This window comes from Larus michahellis, unplaced genomic scaffold (genome assembly GCF_964199755.1).
Source record: "Larus michahellis unplaced genomic scaffold, bLarMic1.1 SCAFFOLD_115, whole genome shotgun sequence".
Lineage (NCBI taxonomy): Eukaryota > Metazoa > Chordata > Aves > Charadriiformes > Laridae > Larus > Larus michahellis.
In genome coordinates, this window is record NW_027435902.1 from 460,493 (window position 1) to 482,769 (window position 22,277).

Consider the following 22,277-nt stretch of genomic DNA (forward strand, 5'->3'; position numbering starts at 1 on the left):
GGAGCAGCCCCTGCGGCCCTGGCTGGAGCAGTCGGGGTGGGGGTGGCTCGGGGGCAACCCAGGGATGTGCCTGGGCACGGCGCCAGGAGGAAACCACAGACTTCCTGCCCGGGCGCTGCGGGGGGAGCGGGGGGAGCGCAGCGAGGCCACGTTGGCTGTGGTTTGTGCACCTGCAGGCTCCAGCTCCCGCTCCGCCCGCGGGGAATAACGGCCCCTCGGTGACACACGGAGAGTCAGGGACACGTCTGAGCCTCTGGGCTTCCCGTCTGCTGCCAGGGCAGGGACATGATCCAGCTGCTGCTCCTGCGAGGGACTCACTGTGGGGGTCTGCAGGGAGGGACGGACAAGCCAACACTCCTGGGATGGAGCCCTTGCCCTGGATGAAGACCTCTCCCAGCTGCTGCTCCCAGCACAGTGAGGTCGGTAGCAGGGGCAGGGGCTGTTTCCTCCCCATCCTGACACAGACCCTGGTGCAGTCCCCGCTCCATGGTCACCGCAGCTTGGGGGCAGCTGGACACTTGCCTCATGGCTTCTTGGATGAGCCCAGCGCAGGAGATGCTCAGTGCTTCCAGGCCCACAGCAGGGTGCAAGGGGTGACTAACCAAATTCCCCTGCACACCCAGCTTGTCCCATGATGATCCGCCACCACAGCGACCATGACACCGGCAGTGGGACATATATGTCCCTCATATATGGTCATGAACGGCGCTGGAGAAGTTCATTGGCGGGCTGGGCTGTGTTGGAGGGGAGATAGCTCCCGATAACGTCTAAAAAGGTGCTGCTGCTTCGATTGGCTCCTTCTGCATCTGGGTTGGCATCTGCAGAGATATATCACCCTCCCATCATCGACGTCCCCGTGAGTCCCCAGGAGCTGTGACAGGGAGTGGGGAAGAGCAGGGCTGTGCCAGCAGGGCAGGAGGCTCAGGATGGGAATGGAGGGACTCCTGTCCCCTCGGGTGCTGTGGCTGCTCCTCTGGGTGCAGCTCTGCAGAGGTAAGTGCCGGCTCCCTTTTCCCACAGCCCAGGGCCATCGGGTACCAGTGGGGTCATCAAGAGCCCTTTGGGAAGAGGGTTTCTTTCCAAGTGCCGCTGAGATGAGGGTCAGGAGGAGCTCAAGTCCATGGACCCTGTGCCTTTGCCTGTGTCCATTTGGCTGGGAGAGGGTGTCTCCACTTCCAGTGCTCCAGTATTTCGGGCAGCCTGTGCCTGGCTGCATTTAAAGACAACCCATCCTGGGGTACCCTTTTGGGATGACTTGTTCCCCAGTACTGTTCCCCTGAGGCTGGCTGTGGCTCCAGGCTTCAGGGGAGCCCTGACACCAGGAAGGCAGTTTGTGCGCCACAGAGAGAGGGGGACTGGACTGTCTGCACCCACAGGTGGTAGAGAAGTTCCCTTCTCAGGGGCCCCCACCAAGCACAGGGGCTGGGCTGCCACCAGGGGCCAGGAGAGGACATGGGTTGGGGGGATCCTTGGGATCATGTTGGTGTTCCCCAAGGACACAGAAAGGCCTGGGCAGGATGTGAGCTTGGGTGGCGCCAGGGCAGGTGGTCGGCAGGGGAAGTTGTGGGGCTGGGGGCATGGGGCTGTTATGGGGTGTTGGGCTGGGGAGGAGCAGGTTCCCTGTGCAGGGCCTGGGGGCACAATGAGTGGGTGGTCATGGGAGGGGGCCATGGGAGTGGGGAGGAGGTTCCCAGGGCTGTGTTATGGTGAATAGCCCATCCCAGAAGGGCTGGAGTACTGCACCCCTAGCCTTCACAGGCTGTGGGGAGAGCAGGAACCCCCACACTGGCCAAGGGACAGCCCGGAGGGGTGAGGACTCCCACCCTCCCACCGTGGTGCTTCTGACTCATCCTGGGCGGGGGGGGCCTTCTAGACCTGCACTCTGGGGCTCGGTGCTCTCCTGAGCGGTCCCATGTCGATGTTTGAAGGGGCTGCAGAGGTGAGGCTGCAGGATGGCGGCGGACGCTGTGCTGGGAGAGTGGAGGTGAAACACCAGGGCCAGTGGGGGACTGTGTGTGGCTACAACTGGGACACGAATGATGCTGCAGTGGTATGTAAGCAGCTGGGCTGTGGGTCTGCTCTTGAAGCTCCTAAGTACGGACATTTTGGGCCAGGATCCGGCCCCATTTGGATGGCTTATGTTGAGTGTCATGGCACCGAGTCAGCCCTGTCTGATTGCACAAACAGAGAAGGGATTCGACAATACTGTGATCACAGTCGGGATGCTGGAGTGACGTGTTCAGGTATGGTGCCAGCCTGTTCCCCACCTTTGTGACCAGGATGGGGGAAGGGACCTGGCTGTGCCCTCAAGGAAACAAGGGGTTACTGGAGAAGGGCCTGGTGTGGCTGGTCACGCTGCTGAGCTGGGACTGTCATGGCTGGTTTCCCCGGTCCCTGAGGAAAAGCCAGTGGGAACCCGCCACTGCCTGACCCCTGATGTGTCTCAGCCCACCCTCCGTCAGTGCCTGGGGCTGGGAGATGGTGCCCTCATGCAAGAGGAACTTAGAGCAGCTCACGTGGCCACCCACAACCTTGGGCCCAAGGAGGTCAGGGACTTTTGGGTTGTGTCCCCTGGCAGACATGAGTCCCCCAAAGCAGAGGGGCTGCTTAGAGGGCAGGGGCCCTGGGCTTGGGCAGAAGAGCTGGGTGGCTCATGGCCACCCCATTCCCCTTCCAGAGCCACCCCATGAGAGCGAGCCCACAGGGAAACACCCCTGTGCAGGCAGCGCTGACCTGCTGCCCAGCCTCTGCTGCCTACCCCAGCCCCTGCCTGCCCGGTGCCAAGGGCACTTGCCAGCACTTTCTGTCTCTCCTTGCCCTGGGAGCTCGTGTCAGCCCAGGGCTGCTCCTCTGCCCCCTCTCCTGCCCTCTACCCAGCTGGGGGCCAGGGATGTGCACTCCTGGCAGTGTTCTCTGGCCCTGGCTGAGGACCCTCCCCAGGCAGGTGCTGGAGCTGGGGGCTGGTGGAGACAGCGACTGGAGGTACAGCTGCACCACATCTACTCCCTCTGACATGTCTCATCTAATAGCAGTGCCTCAATGGGCTCCATTTCTGGTGGCTCCAAGGGGTTCCTCAGCCTGGCTCTCAGCTTGGTGGGGCAGAGCAGGCTGCAGCAGCCAGCAGAACCTCAGCCCATCTCCTTGGGCTCAAGCGCTGCAGTGTCTGGGGCCAGTGCCAGGTAGCCCAGGGTCTCCAGGAGGGCAGCAGTTTTTCTAAGCACTTCCTGTGGCTGTGGGTTTGGGAGAAAAGCCAACCCACGAGTGCTGTGATGATGTTGGGGGAGCAGCAGGGGGTCCCTGGTGTGTTTGTGCCATCAACACCCACTGGGAGCTGCTGGGAGGGTCGTGGGTCTCTTTGCCTGTGGCCACCTTGCAGACCAGGTGGGACATGGGTATGTAACTGCCAGAGGGCTGTGGGAACTCACAGAGTTCTTTGGTTACTCCAGGATTTGTCCGGCTGGTTGGAGGGGACAACCCCTGCTCAGGACGAGTGGAGATCCGTGATAGGAACAAGTGGAAAACTGTCTGTGACTCCGACTTTGGTCCCAAAGCTGCCGACGTGGTCTGCAGAGAGTTGCAGTGTGGCACAGCCCTGTCTGTCCCCGGGGCAGCTCACTTTGGAGAAGGGTCTGGTCCCATGTGGGACAGAGAGCTGCAGTGTGTGGGGAATGAATCCCTTCTCAGCTCCTGCCCCACGGGGTCCCCCAGGGACCAGCCCTGCACCCATGCGAATGCTGCCGGTGTCACCTGCACACGTAAGGACTCAGGGCAGGGTGTTACCACCGGGGGTGTGCCGATGATGGGGGAGCAGGGACGGGACTGTGCTGTGCTGGGTGTGAGGACAGAAGGGGTGATCACAGAACCATAGGATGGTTTGGGTTGGAAGGGACCTTTCAATGTCATCTAGTCCAACTTGCCTGCAACCAGCAGGGACCTCTTCAACTAGATCAGGTTGCTCAGAGCCCCGTTAAACCTGACCTTGAATGTTTGTCTGCAGCCCTAAAATGGTGCAGAAGGAGGAGAAAGGCAGGATGTCCATTTGGCCTCTACTCCACCACCCAAGGGAGAAAAGCACAAGTCTGCCCTGTCTCATCCTTCTCTGTCCCGAGTTCACAGGGTTCAGGCTGGTGAACGGCAGCACGGCGTGTGAGGGGAGGGTGGAGGTCCATGTGCAGGGGGCCTGGGGCACCCTCTGTGCCTCCCGCTGGGACCTCTTGGACGCCCACGTTCTCTGCCGTCACCTCAACTGCGGGTTTGCTGAGTCCATTCCTAAAGGAGGGCATTTTGGGAGAGGAAGCGGCCCTGTCTGGAGAGACTCCTTCCACTGTGACGGGACTGAAGCCCACCTGGGAGAGTGCCCAGTGACTGCCCTGGGGGCCTCGCCGTGCTCCCATGAGAACGACGCTGCTGTCATATGCTCAGGTGAGTGCAGGAAAACACTCGGTTACTCTGTTTTCCTCTTAAATGCTCCCAAAGCAGGGGACCCTGTGGCAGTGCAAGGCTCTGGCTCAGAAGCTCCCCACAGAGGGCTGGCGGCAGGCAGGCGAGCTCCAAGGCCCTCCTGCAAGGGTGCCAGAGCCTGGAGACGTGCTGCAGGCTGCCGGGCTCCCCGATGCCGCCAAGGGCTGGGGCATGGCTGCTCTCCCCAGGCCCAGCTCGCTTCGCATCCCTGCGGCTGGTGGGTGGAGGAAGCCCGTGCGACGGGCGAGTGGAGATCTTCCAGCACGGGACGTGGGGCAGAGTCCTGGATGAGCAGTGGGACGTGCAGGAGGCCAGCGTGGTGTGCCGGCAGCTGCAGTGCGGAGAGGCAGAGGCAGCCTACAACCCCCCGAAGGCTCAGAGAGGGACGGGTCCCGTGGGGCTGCAAGGGGTGCGGTGTGCAGGGCACGAGGCCAACCTGACCCTCTGCAACACCTCCCTGCCTGAGAGTGCGCTGGAAGCAGGGATTGCCGAGGACGTGGGGGTCGTTTGCTGGGGTGAGTGGCGCTGCACGGCCCCCTCAGGCTCTGGGCTGGGTGGGCAGCTGGCCCTTGATGGCAGCCGGGATTTCCTCCTGCTACAGGGAGCCGTCAGGTGCGGCTGGTGAACGGGCCTGGGCGCTGCGCTGGGAGAGTGGAGATCTACTACCAGGGCAGCTGGGGGAGCGTCTGCGATGACGGCTGGGACCTGTCTGATGCTGCCGTCGTTTGCCACCAGCTGGGCTGCGGAGGGGCGCTGGAGGCAGTTGGCTCTGCTCGGTTCGGGGAAGGCTCCACTCAGATCTGGCTGGAGAGCGTGAACTGCTCCGGGGCCGAAGCTGCTCTCTGGGACTGCCCGGCAGGGTCCTGGGGGCAGCACGACTGCGGGCACAAAGAGGACGCAGGAGTCGTCTGCTCAGGTGTGTGCCGGGAGCTGTGGTGGGAGCCCAGTGCCCAGGCAGGCCGGGACGAGGGGAGAGCCGGACACGGCCGAGGCTGTTCCTGGCCAGCTCTGAGCCCCTGACAAAGGCCACCGTGGGGACACCAATGCACAGGTGCCCTCAGTCCCACCGGGGGTCCCTGGGGAGCTCTGCTGTCCCTGACGGGCAGCAGGGAGGGCAGGGGTGTCTGTCCATCAGGGACATTTCTCTGTCCGTGGGTGCAAGGGGGACTTGCTGGACGTGCCTTTGCCTGTCTGAGGGCCTGGCGGGTGCAGGGGTGTCCCTGCTCCCCCAGCCCCAGCCCAGCCTGTTCCCCCTCGCTGCCTTTCTTCCCAGAGTTCATGGCCCTGAGGCTGGAGAACGGCACCAACTGCTCCGGGCGCCTGCAGGTTTTCTACAATGGGACGTGGGGGAGCGTTTGCTCCAACTCCATGACTCCTGAAACTGTGTCGCTGGCATGCAAGGAGCTGGGCTGCGGGGACAGCGGGTCCCTGGAAACACAACGGCCCTACGGCAGGCTGTCTGGCATGGCCTGGCTGGACCGTGTGGAGTGTGGGGAGAGAAACAGCTCCTTCTGGCAGTGTCCCTCCGCTCCCTGGCACCCGCAGTCATGCGACGACCTGCGAGATGAGACCCACATCACCTGCAACGGTAATTCTGAGCTAGCCGGGCACCAGCATCCCCTGCGTTCCTGCTCCTGGCTGGGCATGGTCAAATTCCTGGGCCTGCGGGGGCCTTTCGTTTCCAAGCCAGATGCTGCTGCTGCTGGTACCAAAAATGGGACTTCCTCTCCCGGAGCCCCACACATTCACCAGCGGTTGCCAGCTGGGCTCCCAGCTTTGCCTGGTTGAGGCAGAGGTTTCTCGAAGCAAGGTCCCAGAAGGGAACAGCCAGGGCTCTGAGGAGTGTCCCTTCCATGGAGACCCTCCTGCTGCTCTGTGACCCAGGGTCCCTTTGGGGCTGAGCAGTCAGGGTCCCCCACGTTGCCGAGTGTGTGTCCCCGGAATGACCAGGGTTCAGCTGATGCTATGATTGGCATGAGCTGAGCTGAGCCCCGCTCTCTGCTGCATGCCCCCCTGCAGCAGCCCCTTCACCACAGCGTTTCCCTCTGCAGGGAGTCAGCCAGAAACGCCCCCGGCCCCAATGGCTGCATGCCCCAGCACCCCGAGCTGCACAGGTAGCTGCTCCTCTGCATGCCCCTCTCGCCTGGCAGGGCTCTGCCTGCTGTCCCGTGGCCCTGGGAGCTCTCTGCCTTCTCCAGACAGGGAGAAGATTCGTGCCGTGGGAGGGGAGAAGGGGTGCTCCGGCCGAGTGGAGGTGTGGCACCGCGGCTCCTGGGGGACGGTGTGTGACGACTCTTGGGACATGCGGGATGCCGAGGTGGCATGCAGGCAGCTGGGCTGTGGCCCTGCGGTGTCTGCCCTGGCCGAGGCTGCATTTGGGGAGGGGAGCGGCCCCATCTGGCTGGAGCAGGTGGAGTGCCAGGGGACAGAGCCATCTCTGCAGGACTGCTGGGCCCGGCCTGGGGACAGCGGTGCCTGCCGCCATAAGGAGGACGCGGCCGTGAACTGCTCAGGTGAGCGGCAGGGCTGGGACACCTCACAGGGAGCCCTTTACCCCATTAGCTGCCATCATGGCTCCAGAGCTCCTGAGAGCAAGGCCATCCCTGCAGAGCAGGAGAGCCTTTTGCCGAGTGGGCAGCAGCTTCTGTGGGGCTGGGTGTCCTCCAGCTTCTGCCCGCAGGGCCCTGCAGCCCCCAGGGGCACCTCCCAGGCTGCTGGCTCTGTCCCTGCTCTGGGCCCTGCGCTCCTTCCTGGCCATGCTCACCAGTCGTGCAGGAGGGGCGATTTGGGTGGGATGTGGCAGGGATGTCTGCACATGCACACGTGCGCACACACACACACACACACACGGGGTGTCAGAGAGGAGGCTCCCTGGTACCTGCACCCCCACCCTCTCAGCCCAGCTCTCCTTCTCCTCCTCTGCAGATGCACCCAGGACGGCAGCACCAACCCCTCCAGCAGGTAACCCGTCCTCCCCACCAGCGCTGGGTCTTCTTGGGGCCAGGCTGTGACCCACAGCCGGAGGGAAGGGGCTCCTTGCTGGGCTGTGAAACTCCCAGGAGGAGGCACCGGGGCAGCGGTGGGGCGGGAGGCTGGGGAGGGCTGTCATTCACCCAGTCAGGTGGGAGCTTCCCCATCCCTCGTCCCCTGAAACCCGGTATGTAATGGGGGTCAGGACTGGGGTGTGCCGGCCCCTCACCTCTCCCAGGCCTGGTGCTGCCCTTTCTGTGTTCCTGCCATGCAGATCCCACGCGGGGCCGTCTGACCGGCAGCGGGAGAGTCTCCTTGCCCGTCATCATGTGCATCATCCTGGGAGCCCTTGTCTGCCTGCTCCTGGCCCTCCTGGCCGGGCAAGTGCGAAGCGCCAGGGCTGGGCGCAGAGGTGGGTCCCTTCCCAGGGGAAGATGCCTGCTGGCAAGGCCAGGAGTGCCGTGCGGTGTCAGTGAGCGGGAGAGGCAGAGCTGGGGGGACAAGAGTGTGTGCTCTCTGCGGGATCCCATCCCCTCTCTGACCATCCCTGGGCCAGCCCTGCCTCTGTCCACAGGCTCTGAGAGAGCTCAGGAGCCCTTCCCTGAGGCCGTGTACGAGGAGATCGGTTCCAGCCCAGCATGGCAGAAGCAGGCAAGGTTCAGCGGCTCAGGTTGGTGTGCGTCCCTCATTGAGTGCTCTTTCCCCTGGCTGCCACCCAGGGTTGAGCCCTGCAGCCCCCTAACCCATGGTTCGTGCGGTTGTGGGGCTGTTGGATCTGTGTGGGGAGCACCCATGTCCTGGGCCCAGGAAAGAAGCTTTCTCCCCACCTGCTCTGCGCGTCCCATTTGGGGACAGCCCCTCTCTGCCTGCCCCTGCACCCTGGGGGACACCTGAGGGGTGAGGGAAGGGGCTGTCCCAGGGCAGCTCTGGCAGGCCCTTGGAGATGGGCTTTGTCCCAGGGCAGCAGGGTGAGTCCTGAGCCCTCGTCCCCGTGCAGCCGTGGCTCTGTGGGTCCCACGTCCCCAGCAGCACTGAGCACAAGCTGGGTCAGCAGAGCGCACTCCCCTAACACCCGCTGGGCCTCTCTCCAGGCTCCTATTCAGAGGGGTCCCTGAGCAAGCTGCAGCCCTACCCCGGGGACAGCGAGGAGGAGGATGGTCCATGGCCAGCACCAGGTAATGGGGGGCAGGAAGGGGTGTATCTCTCCTCCCTGCAGACATGTGATGGACAGCAGTGTCACTGAGCGTCACCCTTGGAGCTGGGAGATCGGGCGGGATCTCCTGTGGGGCTGCAAACAACGATGTCGGAGCCCCATGTCCCTGCGCATCCTCCCATCCTCTGCTCTGCAGAATGCATCTTCTCACTGTCACCAGCTCTCCTCTCCTTTCAGATGTCCCTGTCCTGCCTGGAGGTGACCCAGCTGATGGCTATGATGATGCCAGGGAGGTTTCTGACCCTGGGGAGGATCCTTCCCCTGGGCAGGAAGACTGGGAAATGCCCAGGGTGGCAGAGGAGGGATCTGGACCCACGGATACCCCTGGAGGTGAGAGGGAAAGAAAGTGCTGCTGGTTCCTGGGGTGGCATCCCTGGTGTTGGATGAATCACTGTCACACTGAGAGCCCAACGTGCTGGGATGGGAGAACCTGCCCCAGGAGTTTCTTCTGGGGTACCATGGGTGGGAGAGGGAGCTGAACGTCTCAGGACTGGTGAGGAGAAGGGAGGAAGGTGATGTACAACCCAGGAGAGGCACCCCATGGGGTGAACATGCAATGGCCTGCCTTGCTGCTTGCAGGGCCAAACCTGCTCTCCCAGAGAGGTGCTGGTGCCCCCGGAGCTGAAGGGGATGGCTGGTCCCTGTCCCCAGAGAGCACGGGCTATGACGATGCTGAAGAGGTGTCTGTGGCACATCCCCCTGAGGACACAGAGGCTGTGACACCGGAGCTCAGTGCACAACGGTCCCTGAGCCCCGGGCCAGGAGAGCCCGTCCCTGCAGTGCAGCTGGGGGCAGCCAGGAGGGAGGAGAGGTCTGTGCAGCTGGGAGAGCCGTGAGCACCAGGGAACCCTCTCCCTTTTCCCACGGGCAGCAGAATCTGCCAGGGGTTTCCTCGATTTTGATTCCCCTGTTTTTACACAGGGGGCCCCATATTGGTTCTTATTAAAAGCCTTTGAGCCAGAGCTGTGCTTGCCTGCCCAGGTGCTTTATTGTCTCCCCGAGAGTGGCTGGAGGATACCGGAGCCCAAAGACATGGTGGTGGGGAAGGGGCATGTCTCGGGTGGGTGTGTGGTGCAGGGCAGTGAGCTGAGCTCAGGTCCAGCACAGCTGCCCGCCTCTCTCCTGAGAGGGGGCTCCAAGGAGGCAGCGCACACAGCCCTCCTCACCCCACAGCCAGACCCTGGCTGGGCAGGGCAGGCCCACAGTGCCTGCAGAGGACCAGAGGCTCCAGCTCCAGCCTTTCCCTGAGGCTGGGCATTCAGGGAAGAAGCCCCTTGGAGATGCTGGGGATGGAAGCCAGGATCTCCCACATGCAAAGTGGGCGCTCTGCCACTGAGCTACACCCTCTGGAGCCTTCCCAGCAGGAGACACTCTCCTCCCATGAGGGGTCTGTGACAAGCACAGCCCCGTTGTCCCCTGGGTGCCCAGGGACCCTCTGCAGGAAACAGCACTTGAGCCCTCCTGAGATGGGGGAAGTCCGCACGGCCTCTCCCCTGGGGCCTGATCCTGGCACAGGGCTGCACGGCAGAGAACTGCCCCTCCAGCGTCTCTGAAGAGCGATGGGGCAGAAGGAGGCTCTGTCTGCAGGTGCTGCTCCCACACTCTGGCCCCCTCCAGGGCCAACGGAGAGGAGAACACTCCTGAGCCTCCTCTGCCCCCCAGGGCAAGGGCAACCCCCCTGTGTGCCACATATGTGCGCCACATCTGTGCGCAGCGGCACAGCAGGAGAAGTACAACAGGGTGAGGGACATGCCCTCCCTGGGGTGAGGTGCCCCCAGGCTCTGATGGATCCCCAGGGTGTGCGATGGGGCAACATGGGGGCAGAAAGCTCACATGCCCTCATCCATGTAGCGGGCCTTCTCCTGCACCCCTCTGCCCCGCAGCATCCCTGGAGGTGGGGTGAAGGGCAGGTGTCCATCTCCATGGGGCTGATGCCCAGAGAGGAGCATATTGGTGTGTTACCAGTCATTGGAGCAGGGGGGCAAAGGGGGCCAAGAAATTCTGCTCAGGACAGCGTGTGACTAAACAATACCGATGGCCATGCACTCCGGTGGGTGATCCTCAGCGTGCCTTTGTCAGCTGTCCTGGGCACATCAGAGGTCTCACTGCAACACCCCCCCGGGGGAAGGATGCTGCCATTCAGGCCGCAGCTCCAGGGAGTGTCTCTCCCTGGGACTATGGGTCCAGTGGCCTCTGCTCTGGGAACTGAAGACAAGGTGCAGGAGGCGCCTGAGGAGGGGAACAGACTCTGCACCCTTGAGCATGACAAAGAGGAGAGGAACCGGGTCGTGCAGAGACCCTGCAGAGGACACATCCCGATCCTGTGGAGCAGGGAAGGACGCACAGCTGGAGACCACCCCAAAGCAGCCCTGAGTGGAGAGTCCTGCCCAGGGGCAGGCTGGGGACTTGTGGGGCTGGAGGAAGGCTCCTTCTAAGCCGCAGATGTGCAGGTCCAGGGCAGGGACAGTGCTCTGGCAAGAGGTGAAGGAGCAAGCAGGGCTGGGGCAGGCTGGAAGGCAGCAGACGGGCTCTGCAAAAAGCAGAGGGAGAAAAATCACTGCTGAAGCCCAGGGCTGAACCAGGCACCTTTAGATCTTCAGTCTAACGCTGTCCCAGCTGAGCTCCTTCAGCCCTGCCCCAGCAGCCCTTGTCCCCGGGCCACCCCTGCCGGGCCCCAGGCTGACACAGACGAGGAGTGCTCCTCAGGGAGGTTCCCAGGGAAAAGCTGTGCCCAGCCCCGGACAGAGGGGACCGGGCCACACCCTGCCTCCAAGGCCAGGTGGGCTCCAGCTTTGGTGGAGGCCACGTTACGCTGGGCGTGCCAAGATGTCTGTGGGCCTCGTACAAAGGGGACAGTAGTGAAGGTAATTGGGCAGGCCAGGCACGTGCAACTGTGTGGAATAAATACTAAATTGGCTAAAAAATACAAAAGTACAGCACTGTTCACACATTAAGGAAAAGTATAAAATCAAGAGGCTTCTGAGGTAGAAAATAGCCGCAGCTGGCATGAAGGACACAACATCTGTGGTTCCCTGATAAGCTACATGAGGTACGGGACGGGATGCAATTATTCCGTGGCTTTACCTTATGATGTATAGCGGATACAGGAATGGGATGATACCATGAAACAGATAAGCTGCCAATTAGCTGCCCGCTAGATGCTCAGAGCCAACATTTTGTCAAATTTTGATGAAATGCTGTCCTTTGTGCGAACTTTGCTCATTATAATGTCATTATAATACCAAAACACACCTCCATCCCGAAGGCTACCCGCCTCCAAGGTGCGACCACTCCTTCTTGAGTCTGCGCCCTGAATTTCTCGTAAACTATACCTTTAATTGTGAAGCGAGAGAAATTTACACCAATCATGATAAAAGTATGTATGACTAAAGTCACTCAAACTCCACCTTGAAGATAACAAATAGTATAAAAATAGCCCAAGAGAGGGGGATACCCAGGGAAGACACCATCATAAAGAATTACATCACTAACTTCTGGGATCAGTCGCCGGGCTGAGCCTCTCTTCCCCCCCATAGGGACGCCTTTGGGTAAGACTTAGATTATACCGAGTGCTTCCTCGGGAAACTTAGAAACTTCTCTAGAGACTCTTTTTTCTACATTTAGAGCCAGGCTGTATTGTTTATAACTTTGTCGCGCGTTTTGTATATGTAACAATACTTTCATTTGCACGTGCTTTGCAGACAGTGTATTTATCACCGGCAATCCTAAGAACCTATATATCTGTTGTTTAAATAAACTGCACTTTTTTAAGTAGCTAGTCGTTTTGGTTTCTCACTGAACGCGACCAAAGACTCGAGAGTGGCCGTGCTAGTTCAGGAGCACGACTAGACTGAAGGTGCAGTCCACTATTAGCGTATCCAAATCGTAATAGTTTAATACATATTAAACGCGATTGGACTGATAGTGCTGGATTGGGCATCACTCAGAATTTAAACCCAGCCGCACCTAGCCTCCCACCTCGGTGAGGAGTGTTAGAACGCAAGGGGGTTTATCTTCTGCTAAAACCGCTTTGCCCCTTTTCACGCAACAGAATTTTGGCGTAGTCGGCAGGATTGCCATGGATAAACTGCTGCAAAAATATGATTGTGCTCCTTCCCAGGCTGGGAAGGAGTGGGCCCATAAATTTTGGAAGGATGAAGAGAAAGTGGTGGAACGTACTGAAGAGTGTCGGGTTTCACAGAAGCTCAGAGCGGGGAAAGGCAAAGGTGTGATTTGTGCGGTGTTAGGCGCCTGTTTATCTTGTGCACAACAAGAAGCTAGGGAAAGCCCTGCTCCTAATCTGATTTCAGCTGTAGAATATGCAACCCTGAAATCGGAGAATGAGGTGTTGAAGTCATCACTAGCCTTTCAAAAGGAGACAGGAGAAAAATTAAGAACTCAAGTCGATAAGCTTGTGAGTGAGAATGAATGTTTAGGAAACCGGAATGCTCAACTTGGGAGTGAAAATCACCAACTTAAAATGTTATTGGAAAGGGTGACTGGGCTCTTAGATAAAATGCAGCCCTCGACCCAGGTCCAACAGATTCGTAAATTAATGTGTTATCCAAATTCTGGAACCCAGACCGGAGATTTTTGGTCTAATAGTGAAGAGGAGGAAGAAGATGAGGAGGGAAGGACTTTTACTGTGAAATCTCGAGTCTTTCCTTTACGACCTCTGATTAAAACTGAAACCACAGTTGATGAGGATGATGAAGAAGTCCGCAACACTGTGCGTACTATTCCGTGGACACCAACAGAGTTAGCGAACATAAGGGAAAAATATTCGAGGCGGCCAGAAGAATCAGCTGTTGAGTATGTGTGGCGAGTTTCTTCTGAAGGAGGAGATAGAATTATGTTGAGTGAGGAAGAAGCAGGAGACTCTTGGGGACCAGGAGTGTTTTTAACTACAATGGACGGGGATCATAATTATTCCCTAACCGCTCGAGCAGCCTTTTGGGCAGGTGGTATGGATCCGCGAGAGAGGGGAGAGCCATTAGAGATTAGAGCTACAGGCTACTCTGAACTGTTTGCGGCGATACGGAAAGCAGCTTGTCTGCAAGCCATGTATGACAGAGAGGAATTTCGGAAATCCCCAATGTCAGCTGCTATCGACCCCGATCGATTAGCCCCTCTCATCCGTGGTCTTCCCGATTGCCTGAAGCCATTTGTTGTTCGTACTCAAGATCATATACGGGATTCTCGGGATGCTCATGGGCGGGGCCGGCGTCGCTACATGCCCACCTGGAATTAATATGTACAGAAAATAGACCAATATGGGCGCCGAATGGGCTGGGCCAGCCTAACTAGCGAAAAATCCTCCAAACACCCCCGAAAGGTTCGCCAAGTCCAAACTCACACTCAAAACCCCAAACCGGTGGAAAGGTTTAAGCCTGATAAGGACCGAAATGAGTTGTGGCGTAAAGCCCTACAATTAGGGGTGCCCCGACAATTCTTGCACAGTGTCCCTACAGGAGATCTCCGTACACTGGTCCAATCTCTAACTAGAAAGAATAATGCAGCTGGGGAGAAAAGTCTAACCAGAGAATCCCCAAGCTGTGAGAAAATTGTGCCTTCTGCACCAGAGCGTAATTTGATTGATTTGTCAGAGTCCCAGCCAAAAAACTCCTATCCCCGGGGAGGGCAGTGAGCCACCCTGTCCGGCGGGTACTAGCTATTCAATGGCTCTCTCATAAAGATTCTGAACCTATTATCGCCATTCCTGTCGGACCCCGGAGGATGTCAGTAAACTTTATTATTGATACCGGAGCCCAAATGTCTGCAATCACTAATGAAACGGCACAACTTCTAGGTATAAATCCCACCAGACGCAGAGTCAACTTCGCAGGAATTGATGGTGTGGTAAAAACATGCCCCGTTGCAAAAATTAACCTCTGGTTGCCGGGAGAGCAGCGGATGACCAGGGCGGAAGTGTTAGTGGGTGCCTCGCGTGCTAACCTTCTAGGATTTGACGTGCTGCGTGGGCGAATGTGGAAATTCCCAGATGGAACTGTGTGGAGTTTTGCAGGATGCGAAAAAGTAATAGACACAGTGAAATTGAGTCTCTTGGAAACTTCCATGCCGTTACCTCCCTCTAAAATCACTAATGTCCGGCAGTATCCACTGCCTGCAGCTGCGCTTGCAGGAGCAGACGGGGTGGTATCAGATTTAGAAAAAAGAGACATCATCAAGAGGACTCACTCACCTTGTAATTCACCAGTGTGGCCGGTAAAGAAACCAACCGGGCAATGGCGTTTCACAGTAGATTACCGAAAGTTGAATGCCAACACTGCACCCCTCACTGCCGCAGTTCCAAATATTGCAGAAATTGTGACAATGATAAAAGGAGCTGCCCATCCTTGGATGGCTGCCTTAGATGTTGAAGACATGTTTTTTATGATTCCCCTCCTTGAGCAAGACAAAGCGCGGTTTGCATTCACGTGGAAAGGAGTCCAATATACCTTTAACCGACTTCCACAAGGATACAAACATTCCCCCACTATTGCTCATAATACTTTAGCTAAAGTGCTATCAGAGATTCCTGTTTCACAGGGATGTACGGTATACCAATATATTGATGACATCCTAATAGGGGGAGAGAACCAAGCAAGTGTAAAAGACATGATGAAAAACATCCGAAAAACATTACTTGATTTGGGATTGGAAATTCCAGACTCAAAGTGTCAGGGACCTGCACAGGAAGTTAAATTCCTGGGGGTCTGGTGGATTAAGGCAGCTGCTTCTGTCCCTCAGGATACCCTGGAAAAAATACAGCATGGACAGAATCCATCCAGCGTGAAGGATGGATTACAGCAAGTTCTGGGAACTTTAAGTTATTGGCGTAAACACATCCCTGGCTTTTCCATCATTGCTCGCCCCCATTATAATTTGCTCAAAAAGGGTAGATCCTGGGAGTGGACTAAACAACACACTAATGTTCTGCAATTACTAATAAAGGAGCTAAGGTTATTCCAACAGCTTGGTCCTATACATCCAACTGACCCTGTCCACATAGAATGGGGGTTCAGTGAACATGGTTCCCATTGTAATTTATGGCAGAAAGGATCAGCAGGACCGGAGAGACCATTAGAATTTAGCTCTCACTCCTTCAATGATACTGAGAGCAGATATTCAGACCTTGAGAAGGGTTTACTGTCCCTAGTGCGAGCGTTGCAACGAACAGAGCAGATAAGAAGAGAACAGAGTGTGATCATTCGGGCACCTTTTTGCCTCCTAGATGTGGTCCGTAAAGGGACAACACCACCAGCTGGCATTGCCCAGAAACCTACAGTTCGAAACTGGTATGCTTATTTAGAAGGCATTAATGAAATCATGCCAATCTCTGAAGGCAGTGTTAAAGTATCCAAGCTGCAAAAGGATATAGATGGTGCCCTATTGTTCCAATCCCCACCAAATAGACCATCTCCGATCCAAGAAGCTCCTCCTCTGAAGGAAGGCAGTGATCTTACAGGAGTGTGGTTTACTGATGCGTCATCTCACCATGAAAACAATAAGTGGAAATATAAGGCCGTAGCACTGGAAGTAGCAACGGGAGAAAGAGCAATTGAAACAGGAGAAGGTAGTGCACAAGTAGGGGAACTCAGAGCTGTCCTACTAGCTGCACAACATGGAGCCACCTCCATTTACACTGACTCATATGCTGTTTTTAAAGGAGCCACTGAATGGATAGGACACTGGGCAGCCAATGATTGGCAGGTGAACAGAGTCCCGATTTGGGAGACGGACAGTTGGAAGCAACTGTTAGAAATAGGAGGACAGAGAACATTGCACATTGGTTGGGTAAAAGGCCATGATCGTTCAAACTCGATCACTGCTCAATTCAACCAACAGGTAGATAGCCTCACGCGGCTACAGCAAATTGACATTGTAGATGATGGTCGGGAATGGGAACGCTTACTTGAATGGTTACATGTTAAACGTGGCCACACAGGCCGTGCTGACCTGTATCAGGAAGGTCTAGCCCGGGGGTGGCCCGTGTCGGTTAAGCTGTGCGAACAAATAGTAACTGCCTGTTCACAATGTCGCCTACAACTCAGCAAAGATCATCCGAGTAAGGCGCCTCCCTTACACATTCGGGACAAGAAAACGTTGTGGCATTCATGGCAGATTGACTATATTGGGCCCTTGAGATTATCAGGTGGGAAAAGATATGTCCTGGTAGGAGTGGAGATTATCTCCAGCCTCAGTATGGCCAGCAGTTTCAAATCAGCTACCGGGGATAACACAGTGAAAGGCCTAAAAGGGTGGTTCAGCACACTTCCCCTTCCCGAGGAAATCCAAAGTGATAACGGTTCACACTTTACCGCTTCGGTGGTACAAGATTGGGCCAAAGAAGAAGGGATTCGATGGGTATTTCATACTCCCTATTATCCCCAGGCTAATGGCATTGTTGAACGCACCAATGGATTGATTAAGCGTTTTGCAAAAACTCATGAACCTGGTTGGCATTTGCGATTGGACGATGCCATCTATCAATTAAATAACAGATGGAGTGGAGACGGCTGTCCTAAAATGAAAGCTTTCTGTGTATCTGCCAATATTATCTCTCCAAAAGCTCCCAATGAACCGGGAAAATACCCCAGAAGATTTCACCCTGGGCAACCTGTGCTAGTGAAAATGCCTCAAATTGGGACGGTACCAATGGTGCTAGCTACTCCCGAAAATCCCTATGCATGGGAAGCCAAGGACTGTTCAGGGAAGATACACCGGATCAGCACCCGGTGGATCTCGCCTTCTTTTTAACCCCGTCAGTCGAATAAGACCGAGCAGATTTTCTTTTCCTTTGTGTCTTACAGGAACCTTGGATGAGCTGTACAGACGGATTGGCCTACGCTACCTTTGAGTGTCTCCAGGGAATCCTGACATTGATCCTGGCAATAATACTATTTTTATTATGTATGGCTACCTGGAGGCCCAAATTCTAAAATGACAAATTGGCAGATGGAATTGATGCTATTCAGTTTTACCTTTTTATTCCCTGTTGTTTGTAGTCAGAGAGACCCAGAGTGGCCATGGTCTCAAGCCTTTGTTAAACACAATGCGATGGCAGGTACTAGAAAGGGAGAATTGAGTTTGGCCACTGTAGTTCTACAGGAAAATGAGGTGTTACATGAGTGGACCTGGAATAGTTGGTACCCAGTCCTGAAAGGTAAGGCAGGGGTGGAAGCCCGAGTAGGGTGTAGAATGATCAACGGCTCAAACCATGAGAAGGCCATGAGAATAGAGATATTTCGCCCTCAGAACCCACGCTCAATGACGACAAAGCACTGTGTCACCGACAAGTGGGATTGCTGGTATAATTTTACTCTTGTTGAACCCACTCTTGTAACTTGTTGTTGGCAACAGGATGAAATAGCGCTGCTATTTGAATTCAAGATAGACGTAGCACCTGACCTTTGGGATAATGCTTTGTCACGGTACACTGCAAGCACCGGAACACCAGGAAACAAAAGGGGTTTAAATCTCTCCACTCTGGTTATACAAGGAAGTGAAGTATATTCCAGAGATAAATGGAGATGGAATGATTCACTTCAAATGGCTAAAATCGAGGCCACCCTTGGAAAGAGGATACACATTGGTTGCCGATTTATCAATGGGTCTACTCACCACAGGCCAACTGTAATTAAAACCATCTATGTAGACTCTACCAAACCAGACAAATACAACACTGACTGTTACAAAATTATGGAGCCAAAGTCAGATTGCTGGCACAATTTCACTTTTATCAAACCTACAATAGTGTATTGTATTTGGGGCTACAGGGGCACAGAATTGTTATTTGAATTTATGATTGACTCAAATACACCTGAACTTGCCGAAATAAATCCAGAACCTACACCCCCACAAACTCTCAAAGGCGTACCTTCTAAGCCCTCCATTAGTCTAACTCCTTACATTTTCAACATTGGCCCTTATGTTATTAAACACACAGGTCAACAACAGATACTGTTTAATCCCACATATTCCCTCAAACGACTAGAATTGTCAATGCAGATTAAAATCTCTGCAATCAAACCCACTTGTTTACCATTCCTAAGTACATCTTATGCAGGATGGTCAGCATGGTTACGCAGACGAACTTTTGCCACTTCACAACGACTGAAGAGGGATGTGACTGGTATCTTAGGAACAGACCTGGGAGTCTTAAATAGTATAGATGCTGAGATACTTGCCAACAAACTAGTCACAACCGCTACTGATCTGGACAAATTAAGACGTCCCCTACAGTCCTCTCTATTAGCATTGGGAAACCACCAATGGCTTTTATCGAATATATTGCCTCAGTGGGAAGAAACGGGTGAAAAGGACCATCAGCTGATCACAGATGCACTTGGTACAACCCAAAACAATGTTTCCTTGGCTCTTAGTTGTATCCAAGCCCAACTGTGGATGCAATCTATGACAGCCGCAATCATAAGGGAAGGTGAAGAAGGCACCTTGCCCACCGAAATTCGAAAAGTAATATGGGATAACGCAATTGAATTTGAGAAAAAATTTCAGTCCTGGTGGTATCTGATTAACTTCACCTATGATCCCATTGAGAGCAAGGCCACAGCTTTTGTCTTAACAATACGCAATGCTTTGGTATACACCATATACCCAATCATTGCGCTGGGGTTGAATCACCAAGGAGCCATACTCTATCCAATAGAGCACAGAGTGTGGGCACAACAAAATGAGAATAAGTGGCAAACTGTTGATGTTGACGCATGCATTTCACGAGACCAACAAGGATTCATTTGTGAGAGTAATACCCTGAAAGCACAAGACATTTGTCTTGACACCAACCAGAATGTTTGTCACTTTGAGATACATCCCGATGAAACCCCAGAAACTGTGCTTGTATATATTGGGAAAGGGTGTGTTTGCATGAGGTCTCCCTGTAGTCTTGTATTCATAGATGACATAGTAGTTGATATAAGTAATCACTCAAACCTTTGTGTTTGTAACTTTACTAACATTATCGGATGTGACTTCAATTATTCAGCTCCTGTTACATCTTTTCAATTGCTACAATCTAATTATACATTGATTCGAGATTTGTTGCCTACCCCCATCAGAATGAATCTCTCACTGGTGAAGAAGTTACTACAACACGATGAATTGAAGCGACTGTTGAAAGAGGCCCAAGGAAATGGACAGAGAACTTTGATTACCGTCCATCATGATGTTGAAGAAATACACCAAGTGCTGGAAAGAGTCAAGAGAGACGGAGGACATGGATGGGGAGATACTCTTTTTGGATGGTCACCGACAGTTACAGGACTTTATAACAAGATGCTCCATTCTGTTGTCATTTTACTAATACTCATTGTTTTGTGCTTCGCTTTGACAATTGTTTTGTATGTTAGACTTTGGAATATGATGAAAAGTTTAACTCATTTGATCACTCCACGAGATGTATTTGCACTTGATATCCCTCACCACAAGAACACATGTGATCTTTCCTATCAGTATTGAGTATCGTGGAGCTTGAGTGACTGTAGTCACAGGGTGGATTATGTGGAATAAATACTAAATTGGCTAAAAAATACAAAAGTACAGCATTGTTCACACATTAAGGAAAAGTATAAAATCAAGAGGCTTCTGAGGTAGAAAATAGCCGCAGCTGGCATGAAGGACACAACATCTGTGGTTCCCTGATAAGCTACATGAGGTACGGGACGGGATGCAATTATTCCGTGGCTTTACCTTATGATGTATAGCGGATACAGGAATGGGATGATACCATGAAACAGATAAGCTGCCAATTAGCTGCCCGCTAGATGCTCAGAGCCAACATTTTGTCAAATTTTGATGAAATGCTGTCCTTTGTGCGAACTTTGCTCATTATAATGTCATTATAATACCAAAACACACCTCCATCCCGAAGGCTACCCGCCTCCAAGGTGCGACCACTCCTTCTTGAGTCTGCGCCCTGAATTTCTCGTAAACTATACCTTTAATTGTGAAGCGAGAGAAATTTACACCAATCATGATAAAAGTATGTATGACTAAAGTCACTCAAACTCCACCTTGAAGATAACAAATAGTATAAAAATAGCCCAAGAGAGGGGGGATACCCAGGGAAGACACCATCATAAAGAATTACATCACTAACTTCTGGGATCAGTCGCCGGGCTGAGCCTCTCTTCCCCCCCATAGGGACGCCTTTGGGTAAGACTTAGATTATACCGAGTGCTTCCTCGGGAAACTTAGAAACTTCTCTAGAGACTCTCTTTTCTACATTTAAAGCCAGGCTGTATTGTTTATAACTTTGTCGCGCGTTTTGTATATGTAACAATACTTTCATTTGCACGTGCTTTGCAGACAGTGTATTTATCACCGGCAATCCTAAGAACCTATATATCTGTTGTTTAAATAAACTGCACTTTTTTAAGTAGCTAGTCGTTTTGGTTTCTCACTGAACGCGACCAAAGACTCGAGAGTGGCCGTGCTAGTTCAGGAGCACGACTAGACTGAAGGTGCAGTCCACTATTAGCGTATCCAAATCGTAATAGTTTAATACATATTAAACGCGATTGGACTGATAGTGCTGAATTGGGCATCACTCAGAATTTAAACCTAGCCGCACCTAGCCTCCCACCTCGGTGAGGAGTGTTAGAACGCAAGGGGGTTTATCTTCTGCTAAAACCGCTTTGCCCCTTTTCACGCAACAAACTGCAAATGCTGAGGGTCAAAGAAGCATAGGACCGATGGAAGACCTTATACCTGGAAAGCCTCCTCCCACACATTTTTTCCCTTGCTGAACTTTGCTGCTTCCTTCCCAACTCCTCTCCCTCCTTCCCCCTGAGCAGTGCACGGCGATGGGGAATGGGGGTCCTGGGCAGTCCATACCAATTCCTCTCTGCTGCTCCTTCCTTCTACCACTTTTCCCATGGGGTCCCTCTTACAGGCTACAGTCTTTTGAGATAAACCTGCTACAGCATGGACGCTCCTCAAGCTGAAATTCTTTCAGGAAATATCCAACCTCTCCAGTGTTGGGTCCTCCACCAAGTGCAGGGATTACCTCCTCCACTGTGCTCCTCTCCTTAGGCTGCAGGGAAATACCTGCTCTACTGTGGTATTCTCCACAGGCTGCAGGAGACCATCTGCTCTGGCACCCGGAGCACCTCCTCTCCCTCCTTCTTCACTCACCCTGGTGTTTGCAGGGCTGTTTCTCACACTGGTTTTTCCCTCACTCCTCTCCCACTCGAGCCCTTGTGTCCTTTCTTAAATACACTCTCACAGAGGTTCCACCATCCTCGTTGACGGGCTCAGTTTTGGCCAGCGGTGGGTTTCTTTTGGAGCTGGCTGGAACTTGGAACAGCTTGCTGGCTGGCAAGGCCTTTGACACCGTCCCCCACAGCATTCTCCTGGAGAAGCTGGTGAATGATGGCATAGACAAGTGTACTCTTTGCTGGGTTAAAAACTGGCTGGATGGCCGTGCCCAGAGAGTTGTGATTAATGGGGTGAAATCCTCTTGGCAGCCGGTCACCAGTGGTGTCACCAGTGGTAAACGAATATTGAGGGAGATCATGCAAAGCGTTTTGCTGGAGCTGAACCACACTATCACAGAATGGTAGGGGTTGGAGGGGGCCGCTAGATATCATCTCTAGTCCAACCTCCCTGACAA

The 22,277-nt window shown here is 54.4% G+C and overlaps 1 protein-coding gene across 1 annotated transcript; it reads left to right on the plus strand.

The window, feature by feature from the left end:
• The first annotated feature begins 1,912 nt into the window (after positions 1 to 1,912).
• On the plus strand, positions 1,913 to 9,480 carry LOC141736761 (scavenger receptor cysteine-rich domain-containing protein SCART1-like). Its single transcript, XM_074571331.1, has 16 exons — positions 1,913 to 2,248; positions 2,448 to 2,546; positions 2,878 to 2,982; positions 3,437 to 3,755; positions 4,108 to 4,422; positions 4,650 to 4,976; positions 5,063 to 5,377; positions 5,735 to 6,049; positions 6,513 to 6,575; positions 6,660 to 6,974; positions 7,387 to 7,422; positions 7,706 to 7,843; positions 8,006 to 8,101; positions 8,523 to 8,606; positions 8,822 to 8,974; positions 9,224 to 9,480. The coding sequence occupies exons 1-16, from the start codon at positions 1,913 to 1,915 to the stop codon at positions 9,478 to 9,480; spliced, it is 3,273 nt and encodes a 1,090-aa protein (XP_074427432.1).
• The last annotated feature ends 12,797 nt before the right edge of the window (positions 9,481 to 22,277 follow it).

Excerpts from the sequence above, each read along its gene's own strand:
- LOC141736761 (XM_074571331.1), top strand. The coding sequence starts at position 1,913 with ATGTCGATGTTTGAAGGGGCTGCAGAGGTGAGGCTGCAGGATGGCGGC. Across the intron at positions 5,378-5,734 it reads CGCAGGAGTCGTCTGCTCAG|AGTTCATGGCCCTGAGGCTG; the intron begins GTGTGTGCCGGG and ends CTTTCTTCCCAG. Across the intron at positions 7,423-7,705 it reads AGCACCAACCCCTCCAGCAG|ATCCCACGCGGGGCCGTCTG; the intron begins GTAACCCGTCCT and ends CCTGCCATGCAG.